Genomic DNA, 13,075 nt, shown 5'->3' on the forward strand with positions numbered 1-13,075 from the left:
GGCTGCGTGAAGGGGCTTTCTGTAGTGAAAGTAACACGACCACAGCTGTTGCTAAAGAATGACAATATTCCTGTTTACTTACCTTCCCAAGAACCTGAAAGTGCACGACATTCTTAATTTTTTTTTCCCCTATGAAACTTTGCGTTATCACCAGGGGACCTTTACAGTAGCAGCGTCTGAAATAAGTTAAATAATATCTACAGTCTCTGTCCTGGTGCAATATAAACTTTAAAAAAAGGGAAGCATAAGGTGGATATGATACTGTGGAGATGAGATACTGTGGAGAATCTCATATGAGCAGCATATTTATTTTAATGGAGCATACTGCGTGATATGAAAAGCAGTACAATCCCTCATTCTTATTCATCTGATTTTGTTTTCTTTAACAAGCCTAAGATGGGAAGAACTATCAGAAAAGAACAGATCCATTATTTAAAAAAACTAAAGTATTTTAAGTTATAGTCAAAAATACTGCAGCAACAAGCTACAATAATAGTATTTCTATAAAAGGCAGAAGGAATTCTGTCCACTTTGAAGGTTATCAGTCTCCACAAGACTGAGACGCTAGAATTCGTTTGCTGTCTCCCTATGGCATTTTGGGTCTGAAGTGTGACTAATAGAGATGAAAAATAGTTGGTACACAACCCAGCTCATAGTGTTACTTCACGTTTTGCTTCTCAGTAAGGGTGAGGTGATCTTACCCTTTTAGGAGCAAGTAATCACCATTACTGAAGGTCTTGAATTTGTTTTAATTAATAGAAACAATGAGTATTCAATTTGTAGAATTGCAGGAATTTTAATTAAAAATATATATATACACACACATAGTGAGGAGATTATCAACAGGACAAATTAAGGATTTGGCTGAATGCATGTCTCTTGCTCTATCAGTATTATTTTGCTGCATAGATGTTTTCAGTTGTATGCCCTAACATAACATTAAAGTTTTTAATGAAATACTTTTCTATGTGTACATAGTATCACTCCATTTAGCAAAAATAAACGTGTTTAAATATTTAACAAAGAAAACTGGTTCAGGGAAACAGCCTATAGTCATAGCTGTTCTAAACAACCAAAATACTATTTCTTTTGTATTTCTTTTCATATGTACTATGAAACTGAGTACTTCATAGTATTCTTGCTTCAAGTGAGCCACCGTTTAACCCTGTTGCAGTGTAAACTGCTGTCTGAAAGAGTCAGCATGACAAGACTTAGTTCAACCGTATCAGATAAGGATTAGTTCCAGAGGTTCAGAAAGAATCATGAAAAATACTAGATGGATTCATGAACATGAAATGCAATTTGTTTAAGAAAATATTACCTTCCTTTGTCATCTTTGCAATTGACAATGCTGGCATCGATAGCTCCAATGAGCAGTGATGCACAGTTTTCGTGATCATTGATTCTGCCAAGGAAAAGACATTTTCAAAAAGGTAAAAAGTCTACATCTTTTCTGACTTTCCAGTATTAATTTACTTCCATTAATATCCCATTAATATTTCTTATTGGTTATTTATAAATTATCCTAACATACCTTTGTTGTAATGCTTTCTCTCACATTTCTGATTATTCATCATCTCTCCATTCAACCAAACTGCATCTGCTACTATAAATTTCAGTCTCTAAAGCAAAGCTGATCCTGCAGTTGGCTATGCACAAAGGCAATTGAAAGTGCAGCACAAACTGAGGATTAAAACCTTAATACCTTAAAATCCTTTAGTCTAAATGTTAAACACACCTGGATCTGGAAAGCACTCAGTCATAGATACCTACATATAGAAAGCTTAATTCTAATGTTTTAGGTACTGAAGCCCACATCTCTTCCAACTCACACATTTCATACTTTTCCTTGATGGATGGACTGAATTAATACTCTTTCTGGTTATTGTTAATTTGTCTCATTTCATTATGAAAATGAACAGTGTTTAGTAACAGTATTGGACATATAGCATAGCTAACAAACATCCACGCTGGATTAGCAGCTGTTTTCATTTTAAATTTGCATGCATTTTTAAGTTGCGCACATTTTTAATGGGTTTGAGAATTACATACTAGTTTAAAAGAATATAAATATTGACAAAAAAAATTCAAAGCCATCACTAGAAATTCAGATTTCAAAGACTATGTTTCAGCCACAAATGATTTTATTTTAAGCAGAGTAAAAACAGTGCTGTAGATATGCTTTTATTTCTCTAATATATTGGGGTTCTTATAATTTCAAAGTTTGATACATGATAAATTACTTTTCTACTTTCCAATGATGTGGACTGTAGAAGGGAAGCCTACACAATAGTAACTCCTATCATTACTTCTGGAAGACATTCATTCTTCTAATAGAACATAGAATAGAATACAGTCATCCCAATTGTTGGCAGATATTAGGAAGGTTTGCATTTGTTTTTTCAGTGCTTAATTCCTTACTCTTCTGATGGCTTACATGTTTTAATAGGCATGTTAGGTCCTACAAACTAAAGTAATCTTGCATTTTAAAAAAAATGCATTTGCAATTGCATTATGAAAAGTTACGATTTTGCTCTATTAGAATCCTTCCCATATGAAAACATACTGCTTTATTGGAATAAGGAATATGTATAAAATACATGCATGGAAGAAGAGGAATAACTCATAATAGCCACCACCTTTTTGTTGTTCATAGGTAATATGAGAACTTTGGATACAGAGTCTGCCTCTATAACCGATCGATCCCTTTGGCTAGGACCTGGGTAAGAAGTACCAAAGCTTCAAGATAGAGATTATCTCAGAAGCAAAAAAGACCATGAAGAAAATCAGTCTGGAAAACATTCAGCTGAGGCTGTCTTGGAAAAAATACGGCCTGCACAGAACACCATTCTAGCATGACACAGATTGTTGTTTCAAATCCTTCCTTCATTAACGCTTCGTTCCTATTGCTAAAAAAGAATCATCTTGGTTCTGACAAATTTCTTAACTCTCAGCCACTGGGTTTCAAAGGAACCTCAAAAGCTCATACTTACACGGACCAAGGCACTATAGCCCAGGTCATGGCCTAAGAATGGAAGAGCTATGAAGTTCCAGCCTGTGTGAAGAAAAGGCATAGGTCTGTAGTTGTAAGCAAGGGAAAAGAAACTAGAAAGGGAGCAGAAATGCAGCTATTTAATTAGAAGTCAGAATTTCAACAAATAGCCTAAATGTACAAAATTTATGCAAAAACTCTTTATTCTGCCACTTTTTCAGCAGAAGTATAAGCACAATCTCATGATCAGCTTTAAATTATTTGCTCATGCAAATAATCTAAAAAAACCCCACTTTCTTCTCATACTGCTACTTCTTCCAGACATATCCTAAAGCATTTGTTACTGGAGATTTCTACTTACACGGCACAGTGCAATGGAGAGAAGCTATTACCACAGAATGTGCGGAAAGATTTTTGTTCCAATAGTACCTCTATGCAGTTTTCATGACCTATAAGAGATCAGACGTTTCACAGTGTTGCACAAAGCAACTAATTCACTTAATTCCTCTTAGGCTTATACAGATCAGAATTTAGCACTAAGTTCAAAGTTGAACACAATGTGTATATAAGCTTTTATGTGATAAAAGTATAAACAGATTTTTTTTTTTTTTAATGGCAGCAGCAAGATAGATCCAGACTAATATTAGCACTTACTGAAAAAAAGGAAAGGAAAAAAAAGTCTCTTTTTTATGGAATGTTATGTATGTTGCCTTACACGTCTCCAAAGATGGTCTTAAATGATGGTATTAGGAAGCTTTATCCTTGTATTAAGCAACAAGTTCAGATTATCCAGTTTAGAATAATCAGTTCAGTTCAGAATATCATCTATTCACATGGTCTCTTGCATCAATAAATTAGAAGGTGACACCTCAAAGGAGCATTCCTGGCCCCACAGAAATCAATGAGAATTTCATCGCTGACGTCAGTAAAACCAGAATTTCACCCTGGCCTCCTGTGACTGGGAGCAAACGAGCTGCAAAGCCACTGGGAAGTATTGCTGGAATTTCCCTGGCTTCTGAACTGAAGGGTGAACATAGCGAATGCTAACTACAGAGAGCAAGCCAAGTAGAGGGGAGATAAGTTGCCTCTTCATTTCAAGCTTCACAAAGTGTTAGGCTGCTTTTCCCTAACCGTGTTTCCCTAAAACTGAGGCCACATTTGAACTTGGCAAAAATCCACAGAGAGAAACTTACCGTTGTAACAAGCCCAGTGCAGCGGTGTATAACCTTGATTATCTTTCAAACTGCAGTCTTCCTCTGAAAGTGCTATCTGCAGTAATTCACTCAGCCAAGTGGCATGACCCCGAGCTGCTGCAAAGTGCAGAGGCGTTCTGCCTCTGGCGTCTTTACATAAAATAGATACTTCTTTCTCTAACAGCATCTGAACACACTCTTCATGCCCAGTCATAATCTGATAACAAAGAAATGAGTAAAAAGAGGTTGACATAGTACAGATTCTTGCCCAGGAAATACGGAATATGATTGATGCCTGTGAACATGAAACGGCCCGGATGGGATTCAGAAGGCAGAGATGAAAGCTCCTGTGCTCCCGTGAGTACCTATGATAACTGATACACTGAAATGCATTTGGTACTGCCTTTCAAAGGCATTGATTCCTAGCCTGTGGAAGAGACTCGACTAAGTGAGGCACAAAAGCAAGGAGGAGTTTAAGACTAAGGAAACAGATGAACAAGGGGTGAGGTTCAGAAAACCGGAGTCTGGCTTCTCAAAACCATGTACAAATGTGAGAGAAGAACTGAGGAAAAAAAGGATCAAGAATATCATCAGAAATAGGAAAAGCTGCTTTAACAGCTGGCCAGCTACTATCAGTGACCTCTGTATCGTACATAGGTTAGCTTTGGTATCTTGGTCGTGTTCATGTATTGCTATCGATACAGAACAGAAATTTTATGCCATAGCTTTTATTATGGAAAGGTGTTGGACTCCTAAGCTGAACTGCTCACTGCAGTTATCATAGAGTGCTGTATAAATATCACCTCTTGCATCAACTTCACATTGGGTAAGAAGCGGACTCCTAGAAAAGATTAGATCTGCCTCGAGTTTCACTGCCTCCAGATCAAAACTTAAGGCTTACTTATTTACACCGTCCTCCCCAAGAAAAATGAAAATAACTGCTGGGCAGTTCTTTTAAAGAAATTATTTTCAGAATTCCTAAGGTGCTCCGTTAGACGAATAATAACCGCTATTGTAAAGTGTCTAGAGCCAAGAAAAATCGGTCTAATCGGTATTTTATCTAATGAATGAAAGGGAACGTGAAATAAAGTCAAAAGCAGAGCATTACTGAGAGTAGATCCATCCTGCTTTTTACCTCATTGATTGTGCTTGGTCAGGTTTCCAATCACTTACAGTATTCCCTACATTCAATATCCCTGTATTTATAAGTGAGTTGTAGTCACAGTAAAACAAATAATTAAGAATCCTAAAAAATACATCACCCCTCGATGTAAAGCTGTGCATCCCAGGAGATCAGCTGCATCTACAGATGCGTCTTTTTCAAGTAACAAAGAAACAGCATCAATGTGCCCATATGCCACGGCAAGCATTAGTGGGGTTCTAGAAAAAACAAAAACAAACCAGTCACAGCTATAAAATGACATACTACTTACCACTGCTAACTTACAGGAATAGAGAAATCGGGAAGCCTTGCATTCCCCTCCGTTCCTACCCACAAACCTGTTTCTTTCACCATACTCAGCTATATAACACCCAAGTGAAGACCTTTTGTATGAAATTATTAAGATGTTTAACAACCGACTACCATGACTGAAATAGAAAGAAACTCATTTGTAAGCAGTTTACAGAGCAACATCGTTCAAGACAATCTGTTCCTTTAATAACCTACAATTACTGTCCAGCAACACGAGCTTTGCAATGCCCAAGTGTTGTGAATGAATGTCCCTCCTAGTTACCCAGATGACAACAAACCCAAAGCATTTTTTTTGCAAATGCTGCGCAATTGCATAAAGGGGATGAAGGGACATGAGGAAACTATTCAAGCCAAAATTTGGACTAACTTATCTTCCATTTTTTTCTGAAAGGGATCTATTCTCCTTCTATTTTTAGATAAGACTAATACCATTTAAAATTATATGTGTAGTCAGATATGTTCTAGGCACCTCAAATGAGGTTTTTAAACCATTCACATTTTCACTTTAAAAATATACTTAATTCTCCCTCTGTACCTGTCATTTAACGAGAAGTAAAATTTTTGTGGGAACATCCCAGATTCATGTGTCACCTCAAATAAACATTCTGTCTCACTGCACCAGCCTAATATACCAAGTAAACCCTGAAATATCAATGTTCTAGAAAGAAAAAGACTCTCTATAGAAACATCTCAAGAGCTTGTTCGTTTTTCTTGAATCTGGCCCTCAGCATCTATGAAGAATTGTTTAAAGTATGAAGCAAAGGCTAAGATTAATGAATAATCCTTTCCACATGGCTTAGATCAACTGAATGTGTACTTTGTAATCTCTGCCAAATTCTATAAGGAGACGTGCAGGAAATACAGTATTTTCAATAAATGCTTTTTTTGTAAGAAATCCGAGATGCTATTTGAATCACAGAGCTGAAAAAAAAACCATCACAAAGAAAACTTACTGTCCTTTGGCGTCTGTCACGTCAGGGTTGTCTGCAACTTCTAGCAACAACCGTAAACAAGGTGTATGGCCATTAATGACTAGAAAGAAAAAAAGTATGTTTAATTAAAACATGTTTAATTTCAGATACTTTTCCATTGTAATGAGGATGGATAAGAAATTTCCTTATAAAGAAGGAAAATATTCCACAGTATAAGAAATTAATATTCCCACAATTGTCCTTTAACTTGTGCCGATGAAATGGTGAGCTGTTTTTTCCCTGACCTCAGTAAGACGAGGATTAGTTCTCTTACATACAGAAATCCCAAATGAGTAAAACAGAAATCGTGATTTTCACTGAGAAGATTTCTGCTAAACCAGACAGCCTTTCAAAATCCCTCAGACCGAGCAGGCAGACGAGGCTTTCTGCGACCAGATTTGGAACGCAGTAGGAAGTACGTCGGCAAGGCTCATTAATTTTGTGTGCACTGCACAAGCAAGTGCTTCAGCGCTGCCATGAAAAAAGAAGCATCTGCAACGAATGACCAACGATACAAATGTCATATTCATAACAGCACATACCACCAGAGACTAAAATTCCTTTTGGTTTTTTCCATTTTTTCTAGCTTAACATTTTTGGAAGCCACAGCCACTTCTCAAAAATGGGGTTTGCTTTTTAAAATGTAACCCACTGCTGTTGGAAAACAGCTCTGAGTTATTAAGTTTTGCAGGGCCTGATACTGGAAACTCACCTGTGTGTCAGCTGGCTTAAAGGCTTCAGCTTTATACAACTCATGGGATGAACAGAACAGTATTTTCTTCTTTGAAAAACAATAATTCCTGTACTCAGTAGATATAGATTGTGTTCTTATTACAGCAAGTCATGCATTCGCACTGCCTACACCCTGTGGGCTGAGGCAAAACCCTTGGACACCACCTATGTCACATCATTCTGGCGGAGAAATGGGCGGACATCATCACATTTAAATCACTCATCCAAAAATAATCTTAGTTGCTCTACCCAGAAAAATAAAGACATTTTTAGTTATTTACCACTAAGTAATGCCATATACATAACATGTAAACAGTTCTGTGGGGCTGATGAGTCACTGGCTTGGGGGGGGGCGGGGAAATCTGTTCTTTCTTCCGACAGGAGGAAGAGAAACCGTAACTTGTTCACACCGACGTCTGAAAAGGATTTTGGTAAATGAGTTTTAGAACAGATACTCCCAGAAACTCTTAGGAGCTGACCCAGCGATCGCTAAGCATTACAGAACCTGCAGGGAACATTAGTTTTGCCAACAGAGCTACAACACTAACGCTAGGGGAACATTTGCAATGGATTCCCCAAGCTAGCCAGAGGAAAGACTGGTGGTAATAAAATTATACAGGGAACATATAATTTAGGCTAAGGAAATTCTCCATATTATGAGGTCAGAGGAAGTCTATTCCCTGAGGGGGAGAGACAGACAGAAAAAAGAAATACTTCATTAGGTGATTTCTCTACTGAAGTTACAAATCCCTTTACTGGACGATGCTCTGCAGAATCCCCCTCTGACCAATCCCCCACTTCAGGTCTCCTTAACTGTTGTGTTCTGCAATTGTGCGTGTGTAATTAGAAGGACTGAAGGCAAACACGCTTAAGGGGATGGGCACATGTGCCTCCTTGTTTCTTTCCAATGGACAGGAAACACACGCAAGTATTCACTTTCGTGTGTGCAAAAGCGCGCTGTCACTCAAGGGATTAATTCAGCAAGAATTCTGTTTGATTTCTCAAAATATGCCAATTTACCTCTTACACTTGCATTGCAAATAAAAAACGCTGGATACTGCAGTGGCACCATGCAGAGTTTCCCGTAGGTGGCATCGTTCTTTGCTAAAACACTCCTAAACAAAATGTTCTGTTACGAAACAGCATAATAAAAATCATCAGATTGCAAGTGGCTTTTCATAATAGTTGGAGATAGAAGCTTTATTCCAGAGCTAATTTCCACAGAACTCTGCATAGCTCTTGATCTAAACGTTGTCTTAATGGCTATTTACCCAAAGTGCACTTATCTCCCATTTTAAAGCCTCCAAATTCATGACAGTGATAAATTTCCTTTACTAAGAGTTCAAATATTCAACCTGTCTCTGCAGTATTTTCCCTTCTTAAGGTACATGTTTTCTTTAGTGTCTCATTCCTGTGGGTAGGGCTTTCTCGCTTCTTGCCTTTTTTTTCTCCCTTTTTTAAATACACACCTAACTTACTTTGTTTCACTGCAGATTTAAAGAACATTTTGCTTGTATCCTTGGAAGATTTTTTTTAATCTTTTAAAATTTAAAATTTAATTTTTTTTTAAGCAAAAAAATATCACAGACTAGAAAAGTCTACAATGAATCTTCCTCCTGGTTTTACATGGAAGGCACTCATACGACCGTGATGGGGGCAATTAAAAAAGAAATTAAAATAGGGGACACTCCCCCCCCCCAATCAGAATTTGTATGAAGGTAAGAAATGTGCATATTAAAGTAACATCTTCTATTCAACAAATTTACTCAATTCTATTCAACAAATCCATATTTTAAGTCCGAGCTGCTAACAAAAATATGGCTTTGTTACCATTTACTTTTCTCAGTACTGCAGAACCGTTACAAGTTCAGCTGTGACAACAAGAAACCTATGTTTTTAAATAAATGCAAAATCATTGCTCTAGTGATGAGGTACCAGACAAAGTCACACCTTGTTCATCATTCAGACCCCAAGCTATGTTTGAAGTGACTGTCTTGACCAACACAGCTCCAGTTTTGTGGCGGCACTGATCTTGATTTAAATTAATTAAACCAACAGTTTTAACAGGATGAGGATCAGCTGGATTTACTATTTGGTGTTTTTATCAAAAACAACTAAAACCCCCTCTCACTGAATTCTGGTCTCAAACTTCTGATATGTAAGCTCCGGTAGCACATCTCTATATCATTAGTTTATTGGGGAGTAATGTACTCAGTTCTGATGCAAAATTTAAGAAGGCAGAAAGCATTTTTTAGTATGCTGTGAAGATCTATTATGCACATTTTCTTCAGTACTGCACACAAAATTGCTAATAGTCTATTTGACCTTATGCTTCCAGGTTGCACTTATATGATCACACAGAGAGAGCAAACTGGTATTAGAGGATGTATGTGCATTTTAATCTAAGCAAAATTTGAAGATAAACAGAAAGACAATTAAGTCTGGCCCTGATAATGTTATCCAATGAAGTATTAATTTTACTTCCCACTAGAGGTCACTGCTATGCTGTACTGAGCCCCTCGATGAACAGCCAGAGGAGAAACGTTCCCTTTGGCACCCCTGCGTATTTATCTGACAGGCACATATTAAATAATAACCTTTAAATAAATGCCAAATTCTACATTTTCCATTTAATTATGCACGTTGCATAATTAACACTCAACACATGAGGAATGGAGCAGACTCCCAGCCACAGCAAGTTCACAAGCTAGCTCAGGAGGAGGATAATGTCTGAAAGGGGGTGAATTTCTGTAGTGTTGCCCCTGCAAAAGGTTGAAATTTTTGAACACCAGGATAGTTTCATCACCAATGAGAGCCTACCTGTATTTTCAACCTTTCATCCTTAGGAGAAGCAGTGAGGCACGTGTTCTCTCTTCCCCTGATTTTTTGGCCGAGGAACCATTAAGAGAAGATGTCGTAGGGGAAACATCACACATCTTAAAGAGCAGGTGGTAATAGAGAGGTAAGGTAAAGTAGAGGCAAGCGGGTAAGGGCAGAGCAGTAGTGGTGTGAAAAAACATGGCATTCTCTGTGAGGGAGGACTGAACCACTGGGGCAGAGGAAAAAAGGCCAAGGAAATGAAAGGTAAGAGTTAACTGTAGGACCTCAGCAAACAAGCAGCAGTCCTCAGTACAAGTCAAAATCTCCTCCTTCTGTTGTTTAGAAGAAATGTGCATAGGGATAGTAGGTAGGTAAAGGTAACTGCTTCTGTGTTTTAGCGTTTGTACCACAAGAGTAACATAAGATCAGACTCACCTGAGGCGTGGAGGGGGGTCCTTTTGGTGACATTGTCTTTTACAGTGACAGAAGCACCCTGGCTGATGAGAGCTTCCACACACTCTGCATGTCCTTTAAACGCAGCCAGGTCCAAAGCGGTGCGTCCCTTCTCGTCCTTAATATCCAGGTCTACCAGAGACTGGAGAAGTACCTCCAAGGCTTGATGATGACCATTATAGGCCTAGAAATATGAAATGAGTCATGTAAAGAACACAACTCTTGTCTTTCAAAGACTTTCACATAAAACGTGAATAAAATCCATCATTGTCACAGTCTCCGAAACACAGTAGAAATGACACAGTTTTCTTGATTCCTTACGACTCTCTCTTCAACTTGAAAGGATTTTCCCAAATTACACTGTAGCCAAGAAACTAAAAAATTCCTAGTGTTTAAGGACAGAAATTATGACTGTTGATTTGCTCTAACCTTCGAATACAACCCAAGGTGAGGAATTTCAGGCAATAATTTGCTGATTCAGCACAGGTGAATCAACAATTCATTTTTCACATTCTACAGTATCTTTCAGGGAAATGTTTGCTTCAAAAACTACATTCACTAGTGATGCTGGTCAGAGGTCGCATGGATTATCACCTAACTGGGTGCTGTATTCAACACATCTGCTGGTCTCCAACTAAACGAAAGCAGTTCTCAAACCAGATTTTTGTGCAAATACAAACACAAACTTGACCTGCTCTTTATAGCTGATGCTTCATGGAGTACTCCTGCCAGTAGGATCATGTGGTAGAACAACTACAGTGGACAAGCGGATGCACTTCCAGACCTACAGGCACGTTTGGGCCAACAGCACAAACACAGGTGTGATTGCAAAAACCCAGTGGGTAGCCCCAGAAACTAGAAACATTTCATTCAGCTTTGTAGGGACTGCCCTCCTCTCCTTACTGTCAGACTCACAGAGAACATCCTTTTTATTTATACATGAATGTATAATTAGTATTACCAGAGTTGAAGCAATTAATGAAAACAGAAGAGAAATGCAAACATGAAGGAACCAAAGAGCCACTGAAATTCAAGGTTAAGTAGTGGTGGCAGCAGCTTGCTCCTATTGACCGTTGTCAAAAGTTCAAAAGAACAGGACAGTGCAGGGGACAAACAGTTGTTTCCCTGTTAGACCAAGACAACTACTTAAGGAAAGCAAAGGCAAAAGCAGAAAAAGAAAAGCAAGGGGAGATTAGGGCACAGGGAACCCATATCTCAGAAAACACTCCAGCACAGCTGCCAGCTTTTCTTCTTCATGACAGTTTTACTTAGAAAACAACTAGCAACAACCTGATCTTTGACAATATGAGGTACCTATCTTGAAGGTGCCATGCAGACTGTATAGCCCATCCTCTCCTTGAAAGGATACTAAAGTTGATTTTTTCTTCCTGTTGGTTTGCCTTGTGCAGTCATTTACTCAACCATCACCATAATCATGCACCATAGCCTCAGAGAATGGCAGGTCAGTTTTTTGTTGGCTGCTAGTCCACCCCTTGTTTCTAAATCCTATTTCCATTCTAGGGTCAAACATCTGTAAGCAGAGGCCTTGGCCACTGCACCGTATCAACCATTTGACGGGACTTCCTGTTTTGGTGTAGGTTGCTGGCTTTCTGGATCCATGTGTGGAGACATTTGTGTGGACACTGCTAGACCTGGGGAAGGATGACCACAGGCACCCCAATATATGGGAGGGTTTGAGACAAATGTCAGAGACACTCCTGGATAGCTGCAATCGAACTGTGAAATAGTGATGTTTTATGTAAGCTTTTTTAGTTTTAAACTGTGGGTTTGGGATGTCTCAGGTGAATGAACTGTTGTTAACCAGCAACAGATACAAGAGGGAGAGCCACTGGCAGTATCCTTGTAAGGAGTCTGCCCAAGAGGGACCAGAGAGGAAATGAGTTTGCTGTCTGGCCAGCTGCAGGGCAAGTCCCTTCCCAGCACAGGAATTTGTGCTGGTGATAGTGCAGGTTGTAACTCCTCTATGGGCTTGGGAGTGACACTCTCCTTCCTGCAGTCTTCAAATTGCAGAAAAAAAGATGGGGAGAAGAGTTCAGTGACAAACTCGGTCTTTTAAGCCAACTGTTTTGGCTCTTGTTCCCTCAGATTACGCGTGGATAATTCAAACCTCAGGTCAGAGCTGTTCTGGCTGACTGGGAAACAGAGATATGATCGCTACAGGACTAAAAATTGCCCCTATTTTCACGTAAGCAAGTTGCTTCCCTTTCAAAAGGGGGGCAGCTTCATGGTGAGTTTGGATATTCAGTGAAGAGCCAGTTTGTGAAAGACGTATGAGGAGAGGCTGAGAGAGCTGGGACTGTTCAGCCTCAAAAAGAAAATGCTCGGGGGGGTCTTATCAATGTGTAGAAACACCTGATGGGGGATCAAAGAAGACAGAGCCAGACTCTTCTCAGGGGTGCCCAGTGACAAGACGAGGCAA

At 38.8% G+C, this 13,075-nt stretch overlaps 1 protein-coding gene across 1 annotated transcript in view; it reads right to left on the bottom strand.

The window, feature by feature from the left end:
* ANKRD44 (ankyrin repeat domain 44) overlaps nucleotides 1-13,075 on the bottom strand; it is a 76,944-nt gene that overhangs the window by 6,032 nt on the left and 57,837 nt on the right. The window contains exons 17-23 of the mRNA XM_009332811.1: nucleotides 10,618-10,819; nucleotides 6,613-6,691; nucleotides 5,448-5,565; nucleotides 4,186-4,402; nucleotides 3,354-3,441; nucleotides 1,322-1,405; nucleotides 2-19 (exon numbers count right to left, since the gene is read on the bottom strand). Coding sequence (XP_009331086.1) covers nucleotides 2-19; nucleotides 1,322-1,405; nucleotides 3,354-3,441; nucleotides 4,186-4,402; nucleotides 5,448-5,565; nucleotides 6,613-6,691; nucleotides 10,618-10,819 — 806 coding nt within the window. The remainder of the gene's footprint in view (nucleotide 1; nucleotides 20-1,321; nucleotides 1,406-3,353; nucleotides 3,442-4,185; nucleotides 4,403-5,447; nucleotides 5,566-6,612; nucleotides 6,692-10,617; nucleotides 10,820-13,075) is intronic.

This window comes from Pygoscelis adeliae, unplaced genomic scaffold (assembly GCF_000699105.1).
Source record: "Pygoscelis adeliae isolate BGI_AS28 unplaced genomic scaffold, ASM69910v1 Scaffold160, whole genome shotgun sequence".
Classification (NCBI taxonomy): domain Eukaryota; kingdom Metazoa; phylum Chordata; class Aves; order Sphenisciformes; family Spheniscidae; genus Pygoscelis; species Pygoscelis adeliae.